At 34.1% G+C, this 23,498-nt stretch overlaps 1 protein-coding gene across 5 annotated transcripts in view; it reads right to left on the bottom strand.

Annotated features, from left to right (window-relative positions):
• Positions 1 to 23,498, bottom strand: part of LOC149576676 (uncharacterized) — a 407,004-nt gene that overhangs the window by 191,314 nt on the left and 192,192 nt on the right. For all 5 annotated transcript variants that reach the window (XM_089819021.1, XM_089819036.1, XM_089819029.1 and 2 more), the window contains one exon: positions 5,358 to 5,448. In XM_089819021.1, coding sequence (XP_089675147.1) covers positions 5,358 to 5,448 — 91 coding nt within the window. The remainder of the gene's footprint in view (positions 1 to 5,357; positions 5,449 to 23,498) is intronic.

Genomic DNA, 23,498 nt, shown 5'->3' with positions numbered 1-23,498 from the left:
GTTTACAGACATTGCTAACAGTGGTCTAAAAATAGACTTAATGGAGAAAAAACAGAAAGAAAGCTTAAGTGGCCATTAACTAGAACTAGCTAAACATAGCCAAATAGTAAAATATTAAAAACATTCTCCTAATTAAAGTTGAAGTACACTAACCTAGAAGTTTGGAGCCATCACCATGGAACTTTGGAAGCTTAATTGATCAATGTAGAAAAAAAAGGATGTCAAAAGTAGAACTTTGTAAGATTGACTGTTCTGCAAAGGAAGAGGGGGAAATGGGATTCCTCCTTTGTTGCCATTACAACCAACTCCTTCATTTACTAAGCTACAAAACCAAAGCTTCAATGGCTTGGACAATCTTGAGATAAATATTTCAATAAATCTTCATACATTTGGCAAAAGAAATTGACATTTGTTAGTGCATTAGCTCATATTTTTTAGAAAACTCAAATTGGAACAATGTGTGAGGAAATCCTCTCATCATCTATTTTCACTTTTGCTTGACACTTTCATATTTTGGATGAACTTGTAATTGAAGTGGTTGAGTGTTTATAAAGGAGCTCTTGTTTATGTTTCTAACATAAATGGCTTGTCCCTTTTTCACATGAAACGTCCGTCATCTCCACCTTTCAAGGGTGGTATTGCCACATAGGAAGTGTTTAAGCCCCTTGTTATTGCTCACACTCTGACAACTTCATTACCAATCAGCTCACATATTGGTAGTAGAAATGACAAGGAAAAATATAACAAAGTTGTTTTGTGCTAAACTTACCTTTTCTAGTAATTTCAAGCATAGCCACTTTAATCACAATTTTGCATTGGCGCGACATTACAAAATAATGTGCAACTCAAAACTTTTAAACATTACTCCAGGTCATCACAGATTTGTAAGATATTTCCCACTTTCCTTATGTTGTAGGCAGCTAATTATCTCGGTAGAACCATGAAAACATATGTCAGCCACATAGTTGTTTCACCCCTCCTCACCATGCATGGTTTTATAATATCTCTTCCATTTGAATCGTATTTTTACCTGATCTTAGTCACTCAAAAAAAAAATCATTGCCATTTTTGAAAACAAAGTAACATTTTTTTCAACATACTTTAATTCTTTGTTTCCAAACACATTTTTCTTCACAACTTGCCTCTTGAAGCGTAACTTTCTACTAGCTATGCCACTTGGCATTCGAGCCTTAATTGAAACTTTTGTGATTTGGAGTTGACATAGTTTCCTTGTATCATTGCCGCTTCAATTAACATTGTTGACTTGCACAAGCAATTAAAAAGTGAGATATTACACTTAATGCTTTTGCTGATACGTAATTGTACTTTAAGTTTTGATATTGTTGAGTTTGGGATTGTTGTTGAAGTAAAGGCATTGCTTGTACACTATGTGTTTACCAAGGGCTACGATGTCTCATTTATATTGTGGATAAGAAATAGAGAGACATGCCCTTTCATGGGACATGTCTATTCATTATTATTTAATTAATATAACAATTGATTATTTTAACTACATATACAAACATACATATACACACACACACATGTATATATTCAGTTTAGTCACATGGGTTTATCCAACTAAAGCTACCAAACATCAACACTCACTCTGAGCTAGGGAGAATAAACACAAGATTTTACCACAATGTAAAATCAGGATTGGCAAGTTTTATGAATATCTCTGATCAGAAGATATCCGCCATTTAGATATCATCCCATAGTATCAAGAGCAATAGCCTCCTGAATGTCAAGTCATGTGACATTGACCAAGTACTCTAAGAAATGATATTAAGAGTAATAACCTCTTGAATGTCAAGTCACATGACATTCAACATGTACTCTTTGAATAATGGACTCATGAATGTTAAGTTGAAAGATGTTCACCAAGTACTCTTGAGTAATGACCTCCTGAACATCAAGTTGCATGATATTCACCAAGTACTTTTGAGCATGGGTCTCCTAAACATCAAGTTGCATGGCAATCACCAAGTACTCAAAATATGTTCATAAGGTAAGTGCACACGTATCCTCAATGATACTTACCATAGGAACAATCATGGTCTATTTAAGGAACTTAATCCACCATGCAAAATATAATCAATTACGATCTTCTTCAGACATTATTAAATGTCTATCACAATTGAGGGCCATGGTCTATTTCAGAAACTTCATCCACCATACAGGTTTTAATCTATTATGATATGTTTCAAAGATCATAAATATCTATCACAATAGTACACTAGATTATTGAAAGATTGTCACCTTTCAATAACTTCTATAGATACAAGTGATAATCATTTGAAAGTTGTCACTTCCTCATGAAGTGCATAGGGATTAGATCAATTAAAATCATACAATCACACACATAGATTTTAAGACTCCCTTTGAAATACCAATCTTCTAAGCTTCTCATCCAATGTAACCTCTTAAACTCTCTTTGAATTTGATATAAGTCTTCCTTTACCTGCAAGAACATCCTCAGAGAAAAAGATTAACGCAAATAGCTCTTATCGTACGTATTTAAAAATAAGACAGAGTAATATAATAGTGAAGGATAATAACTTTGCATCAATTCAATATAATATAGATAAATATCTAATATAAATATTTACTTTCAACATATATGTAGATATTCCATCTTCTATATATATATATATACTTTAATCTACATTTCCAACATATATTTCCTTATTAATGTAAAATATGCTCCCTAAACATTTCTCAATCAATATTAGCTTAAATGCATATTAATGATGAAATAGACAAATACTTACCTCTCTCCTTATCTTGAGTCACTTTGCTTATAACAATACGGCTTGGTATAATAATTAGTCTTTGGTTAGGTGGCGTGGCTCCCACAAACTCTTGTGACTTGTCATAACTGTCATCGCTACTTTTTTATTTTCCTTTTGATTATTGCTTCTTTATTAAGAAATGAGTTTCTTCAAATAGAACATTTTTAACTCCATGTTGTGGTCAACACTCAACGAGGGCTCATTTTGGTACAATCACATTTGACTTTATGACTAAGAGCATTTAGACTTTGGTCCCACCTTATTCCCAAGGCAAACTTGTCATACCTTTCTATTTGTCCAAGATATTATGTCAAACTTAAGGACTTTTATATTTTCCTTGTTGACTCTATCATTATTGTGAAGTCTGGTATCTATTATTTATTTGTTGTTCAAATAAGTATCATTGCCAATTAATGAGAAACTAATATGCACTTGTTATTTCCGTCAACAAAACGTTGTTTATTCTTATTTGGTATCATCATTTGGTGAATGTATCGCATACTTATTGATTGTTTCCGAGAGAAATAGCTATCTTATTTCTGGAAAGGGAATTCGATAGTTGTATCAAAATTGTTGTCACGAAGACATTGCTCGATCATGAAAAGTTTGTGAAGTGATTCTATTATTCTTCATACAGAATCAACTTGTATATATCATATTTCTTAGATTATGTAATGTCTTCTTCCACTGATTTCTTATTTCTATCAATCCAGATCTTGTCTTCTAAAATGGTTGCTTGGCGTTGAAGAAGTCGTCCACTCTTAATATATGTTAATGTGGTTCAAACTCCATGTCGGCACTTTATCATTCCTTGAAATGTGGGTTAGGCCAATGAGAGGACTTATTTACTAAGCCAAGTGTCAAAGATGTATCCACATGAGTATTAGATTGTTTTGATCTTCACCAACAACAAAGCCCATGTATGATTATAGATTAACAAACATCGAAGTTCCACATTTAAGATTGTGATAAAGCAGCGGCTAAAATTTGTATGCAAGTGTGAATTTTGAGAAAATAATCATATATTTGTGACAAATGTTGAGATTCTGACACATTACTAGGTATTTAATCTTTGACAACAAAAGAGAAATGAAGTCAATCAAACTTTAACATACAACTAAAGAAGTCGAGATCACTTTTAATAGTGTGATGTATAGATAGTTGCGGGGAAGCCATAAGGTACTGTGGACGGAAGCTTCACAGATGCTACGCTCTCCAGGTTGGAAGAAATTATATCCAAAATCAACAGCTCAAAGCTCTATGTCGATGTAGTTGTCATCTTTAGGAGCACCATGGTCATTTGTGTAACGAACAAAGAAAAGTTCTATGCCATAACATCCCTCTTCGTACATCATCCTTGCCACAATATTCTCATCTTGTGCCGACTGCAGATACACTTTCGTGATGTCAAAAACCCTAGGCTAGGGCACTGCAATGGTGAGTTAAGCGTACTTTGTTCTTCCCAGTCACTATCTGATATTTGCTTATTACTCCCAAACTTTGCTCCTCATATCTACCTTCTAGTTTGTAATACTTATTTGAAGGAACATACTTTGATACAATGTTATGTTTGGGATTGCTGCAAATGTAATGGCACTGCCTATATGGTATGTCTTTTCAAAGGGCAACAATCTTGCACTCATTTATATTGTGGATGAGAAATGTCCCTTCATGGGACATGTCTATTCATTCTTATTTAATTAATATAACAATTGATTATTTTAACTACACACACACACACACACACACATATATATATCTTCAATTTAGTCTCATGGGTTTATCCAACTAAAGCTACCAAACATCAACATATACTAATGTGCCACTTTAGTTTCCTTTTTGAACTAGCTTGACCACTTATGAGGCATTACATTCTCTCAAGTCCGATGTTTTTCTTCTTTCATGGTGGTTCAAAGTGCTCTTATGGTCTTACCCATTGGCATGGTTTGTGAATGATTTTTCCTGTTTGTTGTGCTGGCTGGATCACTTAAACCTGATTCCTTGCATTACCAGATATTCAAGGCAGGAGATTTCTATATCATTTTTTAATCTTGCAATCTGATCCAAGGCTTTGTCATTGTATCTTCTTTTTTAAAAGATTAATCATCTTTGCAAATTATCTGCCCTCAATTGAATAATCTGCTAACAATGTCAGTAAAGAAAATTATTAAGCTACTCTTTAAGATTTGGAAGGAAGGATAGTGAAGTTATAATTCAAAATACAACAATGGCAAAAAAATTGACCATATGCCTAGGCGTGTCAACATTGATATCAACACCTAATTTAAGAAGAATACTTCAATCACTTCCATGGAACCTCAATTTTCTGATGTAGATAGTTATGCTACAAATCTATTCAAGTCTTTGCAATATCTTCTTTAAAGGATTTTAATAATGCATAGCTGTCCATTTTGAAAACAATAGCTGATGAAACACATTTCGTACTGTTGTAAATGGCAATTTTTTAAAACTTGAAAGGATGTATATAAAGTAATAAACTACTAAATCTCAATTATATTTCATCAAAAAGTGGCAAAATTAACTCTAAGAAATTAACAATACCTCGCGTGGGAACATTAATAATTCTCTCTAAGGCCATCTGATCTTCAGAATTCCCTATCAAACGTAGATATGCAAGAACACAACGTACCTCCTTTTCACAATTAGAGACAAAGTGTTAGCCAACCTTCGCCCAATCAAGAATGATAACAATAATATCATGTTCACCAGTACTTAAAAAGATGACCCATATGCAGAAACACACAGAGGCTTAGTCAGCAACCAAAGGCACCAATAATGTACATCAACTACGAAGTCAAATAAGACTCCTGCAGTCTTATATCAACTTCAAGCGATGTGACAAAAAATAGATTTCAGCTTATTAGTCTAAGCCAACAATTGAAAAATTAAATCTAACATAACACATTTAAAAAAATATCCCTTCAAAACATGGTACATTTTATTTTAGGTCTTGTAATATTAGTATACCAGCAATCCTTTATAGAAGAATTCTTTATATTTTCATTGCAGATATCACCAGAAGCATGCTGAGAAGCACCCATATCATGTGTTCAAGCTTTTTGACGATCTCGGAGTAAATTTAAGCATTTAATAAAGTAGCAATAACTAATTGAGGAAGCATTGTCAACTAGAATGGGAAGTCTAGATAGGGTGAAAGACAATAAATATTGCAATTTTTTGGAAATCGAAAAACAAAAGCCACTATACTCTTCCCAAATAGCACGACAATTCTCAATTTATTGACTTCAAATGTCTTTTCTAATCATCTTTATCTAAGTTGTTGTTTCAGGTTTGGTTTCAAGTTCAGCTTCAAAGAATCGATTTGACAGTATACCAAAATTTTGAATCAATTTCAAGTTCGCCATGTCAATTTGGCCCCTAGAGCTTCATTTTACCAGCATAAGTTTTTGATACCTAGGCCTCCTAATACCTTTGGTTTACATACATTATCCCATTTTATAACAGCCAATTTTTTCTTATCATCAAAGTCATTCCAAAGGAAGCTTCTAAGCTTTGCCTCAAGCTTCTTATTGATATGTTTAGATAAAGGGAGGCAGGAAGGAGGGTATGTTAGAAGAGCAGACAACAATACTTTGATCTTGGTAACTTTACCAACTTTTGTAAGCCATTTATCATTCCAACCTCCTATCTTAGCATCCATTCTATCAAGAATACTATGGTAACCCTTGTTGGTTTTACTACCTTTTTCTAACTCTATTACTAAGTATTTACTCAAGAATCTACCTCTTTTATATCCCATAATATTACAGATTTGTTTTTCAATTTTAGGTTTGGTGTTAATGGAAAAGATTTCTTATTTTTCAGCATTCACTCTTTGACCAGAAGCTTCCATATACTGTTGAATGATAGACTTGATGTTTATGGCCTCTTTTGATGTGCTTTCACTTGGCAAAATGGTATCATCTGCATATTGTTGGTGGGTAATATTGGGGACATTTTCAGTTACAATAATTTCACTTAGTTTGCCATCATTGTGAGCTTTGGTAATTGCTCTCCCAAAGGCTTCTGCCATCATAATGTATAGGAAAGGAGATAGGCGATCTCCTTGTCTTATACCTCTTGATGAGTCAAAGAAGCCTTTGGGGGACCCATTAATAAGAACTGAAATTTTAGTTGTTGAAATGCATTGATATAGAAAATTAATCCATTGGTAAGAGAATCTGAATGCTTCTAAGGTTTTGCATAAAAACCTCCAGTCAACCATATTGTATGTCTTCTAAATGTCCAATCTCATGAACATACTTGCCATTTCATTCTTATTGGTTGAGTGTAATGCTTCTTGTATAATGAGTGTCCCATCTAAAATCAATCTTCTTGGTACAAAACCGGTTTGTTCTTCTGATATAAGCTTAGGAAGAAGCATTTCATTCAATTAGCTAAAATTTTGGCTATGATTTTATATATGGTGTTGCAAAGAGCTATAGGTCTGAAATCCCCCAGATTTTTAGGATTATCTTTTTTGGAGATTAAAGTAAGAAAAGTATTATTAATTTCTGCTAGTAAGGACCCTCCATTTCTTGATGCTTCAATGGCTTTTCAAAGACCAATTCCGATAATATCCCAACATTTTTTATAGAAGAAAGCTTGGAATCCGTCTAGACTAGGAGAGCTATTAGGTTTCATGTTGAATACCACAAATCTGACTTCTTCCAAAGATATAGTTGAGTTAATGCTTTGTTATCTTCTTTGGAAACGACATTTGGTATGGCTTCAAGCATTTTTGCTCACGCAATTAAATTCGAACAATCGAAATTATTTAATAAGTTATTAAAATGATCTACAAAATTTTTTGCTATACTATTAGGGTTTTTAGTGCTAGAGCCTGAGGCATCTTTAATTTTAATAATTTTGCTTTTAGCTCTGTTATAAAGAGTGTTGTTGTGAAAAAAATTCGTATTACGATCGCCCTCTTCTAGCCTTTTTTTTCTTAATTTTTGCCTCCAAAAAATTTCCTGCTTTGCTAGGATGAGTTCCTCGAGGCGAGTAGTTCTTTTTCTAGAAGGAAGTTCTCATTATTCATACCTTCTTTAATTACTACTGTGTTTAATTTTTTTAAGCGTTCTTCATTGTCTAATTTTTCTTTAAATATATTATTGAAATGTTCTTTATTCCACTTAAGTATATTTTCTTTAATCTTTTTCATCTTAGACACAAATATAAACATTTTGGAACCTTTAAATTTTCCTTGATTCCACCATTCTCTAATGAGCTCCATGAATTTTTTGTCTAAAAACCGCATTTTTTCACACTTAAAAAGATTTCTAATAGGTTTAATAGGTTCAAAAAATTCAATTCTAACCAAATAGTGGTCCAATCCTGCTATAGGTAGGATCAAAGTAACGAGAATCGGAATCGTATCATAATCTGCAAGGTTCAATCGAATCGTGAATCAGCAATGAATTGCCCATGAATCGGCAATGAATCAGCAAATTTGAAAAAACCCTTTAAATTTAGAGATTTTAACAATTAAAAACTTATTTCATGCACCCTTTATTGAATATAACTTAAACACACTATAAAATCATCGAATAGAATTTAAAACTTAACATACATAAACATGGAAGTTTGTGTTTACCACATGGGGTAAAGAGTTTTTATAAGACAGCAGCCTTAGTTATTATAAGACAGCTTCATGTCCAAAACCTACTCCAAGTGCTTCAAAGTGTATCACCCCTCTCGAAAGGCTTGCTCTGTTGTTATCTCCACCACAAATACTCCATGCCTGCAGCAACTCTAGGTCTCATGAACTGGTCAGACTTTCCACGATTGATAACCGCAGCGACTAGAGCTCTAGGGGGCAACGCTCCCAGGTCGAGAGGCAACGCCCCCACCACCAAGGCCAAATTAGCACTTTGAAACCCACACAAAGCTGCATGGAACACAGTATTTTTGTGATTTTCTTCTGATCCCACACTCTTTCTGGCAATTGCTGATGTTTTACTACTTGATTATGTCTTTCGCTTCCCTTGGGCATCGTTTGTTATGCATTCTGAACATTTTTTATTTGTCGTTGCTTTTTTTTTCCTCTTACTTCTTCAATATCTTTCTATTGTACATATGTTTATCAGTGATTTAGTATCACTATCAATATCTGTAAACAAAATATAAAAACAAGGTTCCAGCTCAAGCCTAACAATAATAACAAAGAGGAAAGGCAAAAAAGAAAGCAAATAAAACATGTGTTTTTTAATAATTTTCAATTCAACTTCCTAGCTGCTGCAGCCGATTCACGAGGAAGATTCATGCGATTTTTGGCATGAATCGCCAATTCAGGCAATTCATGCCAAAAAATTGCCTTCAGCAATTCAAGATTCATAAAAAATCGGCTAGCATGAATCTTATCGCGATTCACGCGATGTGGGAGATTTTGAGGCGATTTTCGGAACTATGGGTAGAATTGAAGCTTGAATATCTAAATCTAATCCACTTAGTTCTCCTTTGAGAAAAATCCTGTCCAGTTTCTCAACTATAAATGCAAAGTCCTTCCTTCTATTATTCCATGTGAACTTACCATTATTACAGGAATATCAAATAGTTTGTTAAGGTCTATCCATTTTTTAAATTATAATGATGCTTGGGAAATTTGCTTGATACCTCCGAATTTTTCATCTATACTCATAAGAGTATTAAAACCACCACCTATTAGAATGAGTTCATTGCTGTGATTTTTAATAAAAAGACTTATTTCTTCCCATACCAATTTTTTGTTTATGTTATGGGTCGGTCCATAGATGTTTATTAGAATTAGCTGTAAATTAGTCTTTATGCTTTTAATTCTACTACTCATCCATGAATTGTTTGAATTAAGTATATTTAAATTTACTTTCCTAGGATTCCAAATCATTTCTAATCCCCTTGATGCTCCTCTAGATGCATGTAAGTTAATGTTCCAACTACCTAGTTTCTTTTTTAGCTTAATTCTTTCTTCCCTATTTAATTTTGTTTCTTGTAATTTAATAACTTCAGATTCAAATTGCTTTAAATTATGCTTTAGTAAGCGTTTCTTGCTAGGTGTATTTAAGCCCCTAGCATTACAAGTAGTGATCTTCATGCTACTTTGGAAAGGATTTTCCCCTTCCCAGGATTAAGTAACTGGCTTATCTTTTGCTATTCTTTTGCTTGTTCATCTGCTTCTCTAAGTTCATTAAGAGACTTCCTTCCTCTCTTAGCTTTTTGCATGCCATATTTGGGAGTAGTTAATTCTTCTTAATTCATCAGAATACCTAGTTGTTCTATGTTCTCCTATGCATTTACAACACTTTCCAATTGCTGACCTTAGTTCACATCTTTTTCTTTGATTTCTAATTCTTTCATTATCTAATCTGTGAGGGTTATCTGAACATCTGTGTGAATATTATCTGCTACATCTGGAGTACTACATGTTCTGTCCCAAGTATTAGCCTCACCTTGTCCTATACCTGTTCTATCGAAGGTTGTCTATAAAGCTTTACTTCTCTTATCTTCATCCTCAATGATTAACAGATCTTTTCTTAAATCTTCAAAGGTGTAGTTATCTCCTCCTAGTTTCAAAACTCGCAACATTAGTTTGTCTTTCTGTAAGTCACTACTTTTATCAATATTGTCAAGGTTAAAATTTGGATTAGTTCATCTGTTAGCAGTTCCAAATTCTTTTTCTCAACCTCATCTGAAGACAACCTTTCTAGATCATCGATCTTTGACATATCATTATTTAAGAAGTCTTTGAAAATCTTGTGTTAATGTTCCCTTATTCTTACTTTGTTCCTTTTCCCATAAATTGTGCCCACTGAGGTTATGCATAGGAGATTACTGTGAGGTATTTGGCGTCTACCAAAATTTGGTGAACATCTTGACTACCTCTTTATTGGAGTATATTGTCTCCTTCATAGGCTCTCCTTTCTATTGCAACGAAGTTTCCATTAATTCATTTGTGTATTTAGCCTTGCTTTGTTCAAGAGATGCAATAGAGAAGAGACATTTGTTTTCAGTTTCTTCAAGAGTACTATTAGTATCAACCATGATATTTTTGTCCTAAGATTTAGAATCCTTTTCTGACTCGTTTTCTTTCCCACTCATTTCTATTGTAGCCTTAGCTTGTGTTTTTTTTGGTTTCTTTTTTAGCCTCCTGTAGTTGTTTGCTGCCTTTTGTATCCTAGTGTTGGCTAAATAGAGATTTGTTTTTGTTCCTTCTCTTCTGTTGATACCATCAAAATTTTGATCTTCGCATGTAGGTTCAAATTTCAACTATGAGCTAGTGCCTTTATTTTCTTCCCTATCTAATAGATCAATAATTTTTTTAGTGTTCTCAAATTTTGAAGATTTCCCTTTTTCAATGCTATGAGATTCCTTTTCTTTTACTGCTTGTATTATCTCCTTTGCGTGGTGAGAAAAGGCCTTCTAGCTCTATTAGATCTACCGAGCTATCCAAGTGTGTCAGATCTTGCTCCGGTAACTCGCACCAGCGACACTCCTCTGCGAGAGGCCAGAGACAGTATAATGCCTCTACACATAGGCATGTGTATCATTCAGTGACTGATTTCTTTTCACCTAAGAATGACTCCTAGTCTCTCTTAGCATTTTCCCTGTCTCTCTCTCTTTCTCTGTTGTTGTTGCTTTGGTTTTTGTCATTTACTTTCGGACACCATTGTGTGTTCCTGCTAGTGTTTGCCTCACTATTGTAAACTTTCAGTCCCATAGACCTTTTTGGTCTTTTGTTGGACATTAATATCATTATCTTATCTTAATTGAAACTTTCTTTTGATCTTTGAGGATAGAAGGAGAACTATATCTGGTTTCTGAAATTGGAGATATGATTGCTAGTTTTCCATTTCTTATTTCACCCTCTTCTAAATCTGAAATTTCTTTTTCTGTTGTAACATGAATGCCCTTCCCTTGGAATTCTTTTTTGTTTCTTATATTCATCATAGGGAAGGTATCTCTAAGGTTTGAAGTTGGTTGAAAAGTTTTAAAAGTAATCTTTGTTTCATCATCTAATCTGATTATTTCCAAAATTTTGAGTTCAAATCTATGAAAAGTTAAGTTATAGATAGATCTATTTGTTATTACCTTAATAGGTTGGATTTCTGGATAATTAGTCTCTACGTTGATAAGAAATTTAATATTATTACAGTATTTATATGAAGCATCTATTCCTATCAGATTACCAATTGATGCACCTATATTCTTGAGAATCTTTACATGCACAATTTCTGGAGGGATGGATTGAATTGAGATCGAGTTTGGGATGGAGAAATTTAACCGTTCTTCCTTACAATGTGGGGTCCATTCTAAGAATTTAACAGCATAACCTTTAAAATAGCATACAGAGATAAAGGAAACCTTTTTTGACATATTCATCACTACAATGAATGTAAACTAGTCTATCCGAATGGTGAGAGATACTTATCTGATTTTGGTAGAAATCCTTTAGCCATTTAATGAGATTGATCAATTCATGTTTTGGCCCATTCCAAAATGCGAATATGCCAACATTCTAGCAATCTTGCCAATGATCTTCATTGTCCTGATTGCTGATAATCAAGACCTTTTCCTTCATTATATTAATATTGGAGTGAGGAGCCGTTTGGGGATGAGACGGGGGCTGCCAAGGAGATTTGGAAAAAAAATTCCTTCAATGAGGGGGGTTATCTGATGGGTTAGATTTTGAGGTATCAGACTTATGAAAATGTGGTTCATGGGTATTGTGGGAAATCGCACTGGGTTCAATTAGAGAACCTATCTGCTAGGGATACATTGGAAATCTATAATGGATAGCATATTTTTTATGATTAAAAAAGCGGAATTGTTTGTCAAGACTTCCAATGGAAAATATGATATTAGGTCGAAATCCTTTCCTGGCGGAAAAATTTACTAAATGGGGGAAATCGTCACTTTTAAAGGTTTGAGGGTTTGCCAGACGCTTACTTGCCTTGTACCGAACCAGTGAGAATTGGGCTGGAATGTCCTGCTGTGAATCCAAAGTCGCCCTGGCACAGATATTTCTTTTGGGTTTTACCATTGACCGCAACCCTAGCCTTTCTAAGGATTTTTCTGGATTATTTGGAATAGTTGTGCTTAGATTTTTAACACTACTCTTATGATTGAAATTCGTCTGCTGGATATTAGCATGTTCCAAAACAATGGGCTCATTAAGAGTCGAAAACACATTTGACATCTTCACTGCATACCTCAACTTTGCAGAATGGTTGTCGATGCAAAGTTTCCCAAACTTGTTCGTTTCTCCTCTAGTTCTTTGTGGTGAAGGCAAAGGATGTTTCCCCAACTACTTGCAATGCAAAACAGACTTAGGGTTTTGAGATTTCCTCAAAAACCCTTGATTCTTGTCATGACCTTTAATAAAATCATGGTGTATGTCATTATTTGCCAAGTTCGACGGTTTCGCAAAACTTAAAACTGCTTTGCGTTCCATATTTTTTCTTTCAACACGAATTGGCAAAAGTGGTGTATACTACAACTATTGATTTTAAATCTAAAATTGATGTGGTCTGCGTTATAAGGGATCTGCCATGAGATATAGTTGGATAAACGTTCACTAAAATAGACAACCTTTTCCAGATTTCTGCACCAATACACTAAGCGAATGAAATTCTTCCGCACAAGAGCTTTAAATGGTTGCTGTTACAACAATTATTTGATTAAAATTAATCGCAGAAGATTCATGATTAAAAAGTGGGGAAAAAGGCCAAGTAGACACTTAACAAGTAGAAGATTCCAAATTCAAAAGAAAAGAGAAATCAAGAAGACGCTATGAGGACAGCCTGCTTAATATAACTTTATACTTAGCAATATGATTGATTATCCGTTGATCTCATAAACTATTTGACATTTTGGAGTTTATTAATAATATTTATTCTGTTATTTATACAGGACTGATTTGCAAAAATAAATCAGAAGAATATAAAAATTGAAGTAGTGGCAGAGAATTGGGCATACCGTGCATAAGATGAATGCAAAGAACAAAAGCGCTTGCTCGGCAGGAGGAAGCTTTGGCAGCGTTGGGAGTACACCTCCAACCTAAGCCACTAAATTGCTATAAGAACAAAAAGATGATTTTGGTAGTTCCAGACCTGCGAATGCGGATTTGATTCGTTGTTTTCCAAGCGGCAAGCTATAGTAGGATGAAGGACTCTTAAAATGTATTTTTCAATCACCCTTAATTATGAATTATGCCTTCAAATGTCTTATATGTTGCCCCTATTTTCTTAAGTTTGCACTTGTACAGGTCTGATATGCATTTTTTGCTCACAGTTTTGTTGGTAAGAATTAGAATCGCCTTTACTCTTTACACACAAACATCGATATTGTAGAAATAGATGTAAACATTATTTCAGATTTCTATTAGCCCATTTGTTGCTTTTTTCAATTCGCCGTCATATTGATCGTTTTCTCGTAATCACATGCAGAGTGAATCCCAGAACTTTTTTGACCAAATTTTATTTTATTTTGTAACCATTTTTGTAAATTTTAATGTGTTTATAATTTGGTAATTGGTTTTAAAAATGTTTAAAACTTAATTTTATTTTGTATAATATTAAAAGTAAAAACTGCAATATATTAAGTAATTTATTATTTTGTGTTCATAAAAAAAATTAAAATACAGTAAATTATTAAATAGACTAATTTAATATTTATTATTTTAAATTTATTGTATTATAATATGTAATTGTATAATCATATGTATTGTTATATGTATTATAATATGTAATCGTATTATCATATGTATTGTTATATGTATTATTATATGTATTATTTTGACATTTATTATTTAAAATTTATTGTATTATTATTTATGCAATTGTATTATTATATGTTCTACAAATTTGGTATGTATGTATGAGTTTTAAAGAATATTTTAAGAATTAGCAATTTTCAAATGTTCGATAAAAATGTTGATTTATTGTCGAATTTATCACTGAGTTTTTGCCAATTTCCAAGATATTGCTGAAACCAAATTTTTAAACTAAGTGTATACTGTATATCTATACAAAAGATATTAATATATATCTATGTATTTACTATCTATAATAATATTTTATTAAGGAGATGTCCTTAAAGTTTGCATTCTATGTTTTATTTGACTAATGCTATAAAACATTAACAAGAAGCCTGCTAAGTGAAAGGTGTCTTCATGAAGTTGTGTGTTACAAAGCTAATTATTTAAATAATTAGATTGGATCCTCCTAATTTTCCTTACTATGATTAGAAAGCAATCAAATCGTTGCAGATTGAGGCCCCAATATCCTTCCGATTTTACAGACTGTGGAATATTGTTTCATTGGAAGATGGAGTGCACATGGGGCGCCTCCTATTAAGCCTGTGATTTGCAGCTTCTAACGCCATTAAAAGTCATTTTTTATTCTTCCAAGCAGCCTACAATCCAACGTCATTCTCAGGCAAAGCAATCCATCCATACTGTGTGAGCAGTCTTCGTCTGTCGTGACCTTTTTCCTTTTGATTTTATTGACAATTGAAAAGTAAACTTTGTGTTTCTAGGTTCTGAATTAATGTTTGGCATTTGTATAGATAGAATTGCACTACAAAGGTTGGACGTTCAATATTCATGGTAAATATTATGTTGCAAACGACACACCAACAGCCATACATAGGTTTTTCTTGTATACGTAACTTTTTTTAAAAGAAGAATATAATTTCAGCAGAGTTCCTTTGCAATTAAGGTCTTTGCATAGTTGCTACTTCATTTTTTAATTTCAATTTTTGCTAGCATTCCGTACTTTGAGAAAATCCAAGAAAACCATATATTGAAAAAAATAAAAATTCAGACCCAATAAAACACAAAAAACACATCTTCAATTTGCTAGTGAGTGACCAGGGTAATTACAGTGGTATCAATGTGGTTCCCTACCAACCTACAAAGAAATGGGTTTCATAATAGCTCAAAGGTTTATTCCGAGTAGACATTACACCTGCAGAGGTTGTACTTCTCTACCTAGCTATGGAGAGCCAGAGATTTAATTTGGTAGTGTTGGTGATAGGGGTGCTAGTGCTTTAGGAGGCTTAGATGCTTCAGGTGATAGATATAATGGCACTGGTTGTGATATTAACAGAGGTGAGGGGTACTTTTAGAGATCTTGCAGTTGGTTAGCATCATGTCACAGATGTGTTGCAGTAGCTATTTGACACAGTAGCATATTGCACTCCCTAGAGGTCGAAGTAGGGAGATAAGTGCATGAAACAATTATGTTAGTTCACACATGTCCAGGTTGATAATAGATCTAGAATTGGAGATAGGAATAGAGCTGAGGACCGAGTCAGCATTGACAATAGGATTGACAGGACAGGTTATTGGTACATAGCATAGGCCACATTAGCCTACTTTTCTAGGATCTGGGGCAAACACGAATAGTACTCAATCTGAGGTTGCGCCTTTCTGGATGATGTTGTGACACACTTTGCTAAGTTGGATCCTCTTTTGCAAGCCATCAAGCAAAATCTAAACTTTGATAGATTCCTCATACAGAAGCGGGAGGATACTAGAGCTAGGCTTGCACATGAGAGACACAGCCCTAGCCAAACTGACTTGCATGAGACAACCAACAAGATGACCTTAGCCCACTTTGATGGCAATGGCAAGGTCACAGCTTGACCTTAGGACCATAAGCTCGATACATATTTGGCATTGTGTCCCGTGATTGAGGAGGATGTTATTAGATTTGTTGTGTTGCATTTAGATGTAGTAGCTCATGATTGGTCGTACCATGGGCTAGTCTCTTTACACCATGATCAATGTTTTCCTCTAAGGAATTCTTGGATAGATTAATAGAGTGATTTGATAGGAAGGATGCCAAGGTATATTTTTGGGAGTTAGCTCAGCTGAGACGGGCAAGTGACTCTGAGGCCTTCATCAACGAGTTCTGACTTTCTGTAATAGTCTATGATATTTCTATGTAGAGGAGAGTTATTCTTTTTATGGAGGGATTGGTTAAGCCACTTTGAGGGTGTGTTACATCCTTGGACCCACCTAGTTTGCAGGAGGTAACGAGAAAGGCTAGAGATCTTGTGTCATCCACATCTTGACGCAAGTTTGCTTCAAAGACTTCTACCACTCCACCTGTAGATGAGGAACACCCACTAATTACTGATGAAAAAGTAAAATCAGCTTGGAGAAATGATGAGGCATCATGTGAGGATTTGAGAAGACAACTTTTCTTTTGGTGCAAAGGACCTTATGGTAAAGAACAACTCTTCTTTGAGACTCAAACAAGGGCCAAACCATAGTATGTGGGTGTACTATGACAAGGTCGAGGTTAAATCTTCAGTAAATTCTATTGGTTTAGATGGTGATGATCAAGATTTCAATGAGATGCATATTGTGACGAGTGCCTACAGATTTACATTTGATCCCCATGTGTAGGATATTTATCGGGTGTTGAGTTTGTTTGTGCCTAAGTTTGATATTTGGTATGGTAGCTCAGTTAGTGCAGAGAAAGGGGTGAATCAACACTTCTTTTTTAGTTGCTTCCTTGTAATGTTTCGATCTCTACATCATCAAAACTGGTGTTGAGTACAGTTTTACCAACTTGGTTGTTTACTATGATGGTGTGTTGCATTTACAGCAATTACTCAGTGATGACAAGGACATCATATGCATTTTTCTATGGGATCTTGATGGAGGTTGGGGTTTGATGTGTTATCGGATTAGGATTAATTGAGGACAAGCAATCTTGGGGAGGGACGACTGTAATGTCACCATTTTAGCAGGCTCTTGTAGTTGGGCTTAGTCAGTTCATCACTGCGACCCTTGTAAGCTAACAGCTGACAGTATGTTTTGAAGGTCTTTATTGATTGACTTTCTTTGAATAGTAAATCAATTGTGGGCAATTTCAATTTTTAGCAGTGCAACTAAGACACCAAGCACTGGCTTCTTTCGTGATTGATTAGGTAAATTAATGGACCTCTATATTATAAGTTGTTTATTAAGATTATCTTAATAAATGACTTTATCTATCATTTAAGTGTTTAATTTGATGGTGTGTTGAAGAAACCTCTTAAGTTGAAGAAGCCGAGTTGCATTGTAAAAAGAGGTCTCATGAAGCAAATAGATTCATCTCATTTTGTCCATTGCTTTGATATTTCCTTGTGAGTGTTTTGAAATTGTGAATTCTTCTTGAGGACTGATTCCTCTTGATCTCTAATTCAATTTGTTGTTGTTGTATAACAAATTGGATTAGTTCTTCTGGATCTCAGAATGCATTCAATTCAGTGCTGAAGTATATTGGATTGAGTTGGTTTATACAATCTGATTTGGGCGGCCATCTTGGAGGTTGAAGCTGAGAATTGTCACAGCCTTCTGTACTACCCTTACTATGATTAGAAGGCAATCAAACTGCTGCAGATTGAGGCACCAATATCCTTGGTATTTTACATACCAGCCGGTACATTTTTATTGGGAGATGGCATGCACATTGGCCGCTCCAATTAAGCCTGCGGCTTTTAGCTTCTAATGCCATTAACAGGTTTTTTAAATTATAACAAACTGCCTGCATTTTAACATCATTCTTTTGTAATGCACTCCATCCATAGCACAAGAGGTATCCTGGTCCGTCGCGGCCTTTTACCTTGTGCCTGCAATTTGCAATTGGAAAGGAAGCTTCGCATTTCTAGGATGGGAATCAGCTTCTGGCATTTGTATAGTGTGAATTACACTAAGGAAATTCAATTTTCAATAATCATGGTAGATATTCTGCTGCAAGTGACACACCAACTGCCATGCACAGATTTTTCTGATATATGTGAAAAATATTAATAGAACATAATTTCAGCATTGAGTTTGTTGCAGTTAAGGCCTTTGCATAGTTGCTACTTCATTTTTTATTTCAGTATTGTTTAGCATTCATACTTTGAAATTTTTTTTTAAAACCATATGTTTAAAAACAAAAATTGCAAAACCAATAAAACATAAAAATACACATATCTTCAGGTTTGTGAGTGAATCAGCAGGGTTACAGCAGGGTTATTACAATAATCTATTAGATTCAAAAACTTTAACCAGTTATTAAATAATAATCAACTAAATCAGATCTTAACCGTTAAGCCATTCACAAAATGATGCAATATGAACTTGTGAAACTATCAATAAGACTGCAAAAAAAACATCCATACAAGTAACTCAAAGATGCAAAGAAATTTAATGTGGAAACCCTTGCTCAAATGGAAAAACCACAGTGGAATTAGCACCCACAAGTATTTTGTGCTCTTCTAAATGCACCCAATTAAGAGCTTAGCCCTATTAGGAGCTTACAATAATGCCCTATTAGGAGCAGATTCTGATAGAGTCATTTGGTTAAGGGATTTACCTCTAGCCTTGTTAGTGATAACCTCATTGGAGAATTTCTAACACAAATTAATGAGCCAACTGGTTAAAGGAATTACACTTTAGACCTATTAGGATCATGCCCACCCTGTTAAGAGTGACCTAGTTAACAAATTTATAGTTGAGAACCTGTCACGATTCAACAAGGTAAGTGATCTGGGAATAGCACTTCTCTAATGTAATATCCCCCTCAACTGATGAAATCTTATACTAATTGATGTCCCTATTTAGTTGAGAATAAACTAATACATCTTAATTAAGTTAAAATGATATTATCTAATAATTATATTAATATTAAATAATATATATTATGCATTGGATTACAGACATTATATTATCAATATAATATATGAACTACAACTTAATAATAGTTAAAGATACCATAAAAGGAGTTAATTAAAATAATCTATTATGAATTTAATACAATCTAATATTAAGCCCTAGACATAGGGTCCATACCTTTGGACACGACACATCCTTTTGATTGGGCGGTATAAATAAGAGACCATTGAACAGGATAGAAGACATTAAACAACACAAGAATGGAAAAAACATATCAGAGGACCAAATCCAGAGTTTAGAAGGAATATACAAAGGGATACCAAGATGAAAAGACATTGACCCATCTTACAAGTCAAGGCCAAATGCGTGGGTGATTTGAAACAAGGATATATTGAAGGGTGATACATTATCAAGAATAGTGGAAACATAAAACGATGAATAGAAGGGCTGACAAAAATGTATCCCACCCAATCAGCTATAAAAACAGCGAACCTCAAAATAACATGCGCACTTATATAGTCTAGTTGGCCTCCAAGGTTATGAGGGGAGATAAAAATTTATGCATATAATTCAGAATAATAGAATATAATCAACTACTTATATAACAATACATAATATTCATTAACTAGTCAATTACAAGTAATTTCTAATATTACACCCAATAATTCTAAGTTGCCAATTCGGATGGGATGTGGGAAGCAAATATAGGATGCGGGATTTTTTAATTTTTTCAGTACGGATGCATTTGGAAGCATATATATATATATGCAAAGAACTTAAGAAACTTATAAATACAAGAACTAAGAGTTACAAACTTAGAAATATACAAACATACATCATTTGATAGTATCATAATACATATGATACTTGAGCATTGATCAAGATTCAAGATATTCCATATGTCAAATAAATAGTTCAAAGTTCATAGGCACAAATAGTCATGTTCTAGATTCCATGTCCAAACTACAAAATCAAAAACAAAGTTCAGGATTCAATGTCATTATTCACTAATCAAAATCATAAGGATTCTCAAAAAAATCTGGATCCTTGTCATCTCCATCCACTACAAGTTTGATATTATTTCAACCAAGAAAGGTTCCACTTGTGCTAGATGCAAACAAAATGAGAACAGTAAACCCAACTGCAAACAAAATGCAGATTGAATGGTTGAATGGCCTCCATTAGGGCTGTTTTCGGGTTTGGCAAAAATAAAAATAAAAAATGTGCAAATAAACATGTCTTAAATGGTTTTAAAGTGAAAGTACATTTTTTTTACCTTTTCTTTTGTGTGGATGCTGACAGAAGCTCTTGGGTACCCTATGGGTGCCTCTAGGATGCCAATCATTGGTACCCAAATGCGTTTCGATGCCTAAAAAAGACATTTGCTTGCATCCGGGTGCGTGTGAGTGGCACCAACAAGGCTTCTGTCCGTATCCACGCTTCCCTACATATCCGCTTCCAGCTCTAGACATTTCCTCCAAGTATCGATATCTAAGCTATAATTTATTAAAAATAGAATTACTTTAATATATGTTCCTACTTGAATTAATATTGAAAGATTATTTTTCCAATTCTATCATTATTTGATCTATGAAAAGAAGGATACAATGTTACCAAGGAAGGGCTTGTATAAATCCAAGCAACTGGATCTTTGTCCAAAGATAGGGTAGGGGTCAGTGATCTGTAATCCTTTAAGATGTTTCCTCTATAATTTGCATTGGTAGTTTATCAACTATCTTCTAGAAGAGATATAGGATGTGAAAATGGTATCTACATTTCCTGATAGTACTTTCTTTCCTATCCATCCGATTCGGTCATCCACTATACAGTGTTAGACGTTGTAGTGATTATTTTCTTTTCTTTCACTTGGGTGACTTCTGAATAGAATCCCCTTTCCTTGTTGTGTTGACATGTATGCCAACTCTACTTCCATCACTTTTGCCCTCTTTTCCTGGAGTCCAATTGTCCATACGATCAATGGTTTGTGGAAACGTTTGAATTGATTAACTTGAGAGAATCCTATGTTTTGTTAAATATATTAGCCTAATATGAAATTCTGTAAATTACGATTCAATAATTTATTTGCATTAAATTTGAAATAATGTTTGGATGGAGATTTTTGCTTGTGTCTTATATAAACAGGATATATAACTCTTCAAACTTGGCTCTATTCTGGGTCCTGCACCCTTTGATGGAATTGGTTATCTTCACTTAGCAGTTACGTGTTGCCATGAAGGATTTTGCTAAAGGCTACCTATTTTCAGTTACGTAATATTGTTGTCAAAGTGTTCTTATTTCTTTCGTCATCATTGGTCTCATAAAACGGCGACAATTATGATATTAGTTAATATCACCTCATGGCAGTAGTGATGATGTTTTGAATATCTTCTCACAGCATTTCCTAGTGTCCCGTGTTGGCAAATAAAAGAGCATTCTTGACAAGAACAGCTATATCCATTATTTTTCTTCATGTGGATATTTGTGTCTTCCTGTTGTCGAAAGATATAAATTCGTTAGTGTTATTTTTCAGGGAATGTCCTTTTCTTATTGTAATTGATGCTTTACTGATGTGCTCAAAATCATCAAGTCTTATCCGCCATTGATCAAAGGTGATCGATTCTCATTTATGGTTTATATGTTCATAGAGCCGCAGCTCTGTTAAAATGTAATGAAAGCTTTTTCATATCAATAAAGAATTCATCTTTGAGGTTGGGTTGTTTCCCTCATTACAAAGGGTTTTTCCCAGGATATATGCAGATGTTTTATTTATAAGTTTCTAGTCTAGATTTAACATGGTATCAGAGCTTGGTTTATAACCTCTAAGACTGGACTAGATTGTTTTCTTTCTTCTTCAATTTCATCATGGTGCTTGGTTTGAAGGTTGAAGATCGTCTGGAAGGAGCATCAAATTTCATTTCTTGGAAATCCAGAATCTTATTAGTACTAGAAGAAAATGATCTTCTTTCTTTTGTGTAATCTGAAGTTCAAGAACCCACTGACCATACTGAAAAGGCAACTTGGAAGAAGAACATGATTTTAGCCAAAAGAATTATCATTGACTCCACGAAGGATCATTTAGTCCCTACTGTCTCCAAGCTAAAATCTGCCAAAGAAATGTTTGATTCACTTCATAGTGTGTATGAGATAAATAATACCAACAGAACTCTAGCACTTCGTATGTAGCTTCTTCACATTAAGATGTGCAAAAGAGACTCCATTGTCTCTTTCTTCTTGAAGATTCTGAACTAAAGGATCAATTAAGCACCATTGGAGAAATTGTCAATGATAAAGAACTATTTATGCTCACAATGAATGGTCTCCCTCATTCTTGGGAATCGTTCATTCAAGGCATCAATAGAAAAAGTGATTTTCCAACCTTTGAAAAGTTGAGAACTAATTGTATTCAAGAGGAATGTTGTCTAGAGGCTAGAGGGAGTTCTCGTAAATCAAATCAAGTGGAAGATCAAGTACTTGCTTCTCAAACTTCAAGGAAAAGAGGAAGAAAGAAGCTTTTCAAAACGTTTGAAGATAAAAATCCTTCCTCATCCTCTGATTTTAAAAGAAAACAAGAGTTCTCCAAGATTAAATGCTTTAGGTGTGAAAAATTTGATCATTTTGCTAAGCATTGCACTGTGAAACTAAATCTTCATAATGTAACTGTGTCTGATTCAAAAGATTCTTCTCCTTTAAAGGATTCTTATGATCATTAAGAAGGTCTTGTTCTTATATCAGCCTTGTCTAGTCATGTGCAAGTTGATCGTAATACTTGGTTAATAGATAGTGGTGCTTCTCGTCACATGTCCGGGTTCAAGCAACATATTTCAAATCTCCCTGAATTAGATTTTCATCTTCAAGTAATCATTGGTGATGATGCATCTTATTTTGTCAAAGGGGCAGGTAACATCTTATTAAAATTAAAATCTGGCATTCCTCTTCATCTAAGTAATGTTTTATTTGTTCTTGGTATCAAGAGGAATTTAATTTCCATTTCAGCCTTGAAAGATAAAGGTTTCAATATTGCTTTTTCTAATGGAAGTGTGATGGCTTGG

Source organism: Cupressus sempervirens, chromosome 1 (assembly GCF_028749045.1).
Source record: "Cupressus sempervirens isolate cs-2001-9-10 chromosome 1, ASM2874904v1, whole genome shotgun sequence".
In the NCBI taxonomy this organism is placed as follows: domain Eukaryota; kingdom Viridiplantae; phylum Streptophyta; class Pinopsida; order Cupressales; family Cupressaceae; genus Cupressus; species Cupressus sempervirens.
The sequence above is the reverse complement of the archived record's forward strand: the minus strand, read 5'-3'. Positions and strand labels throughout refer to the sequence as shown.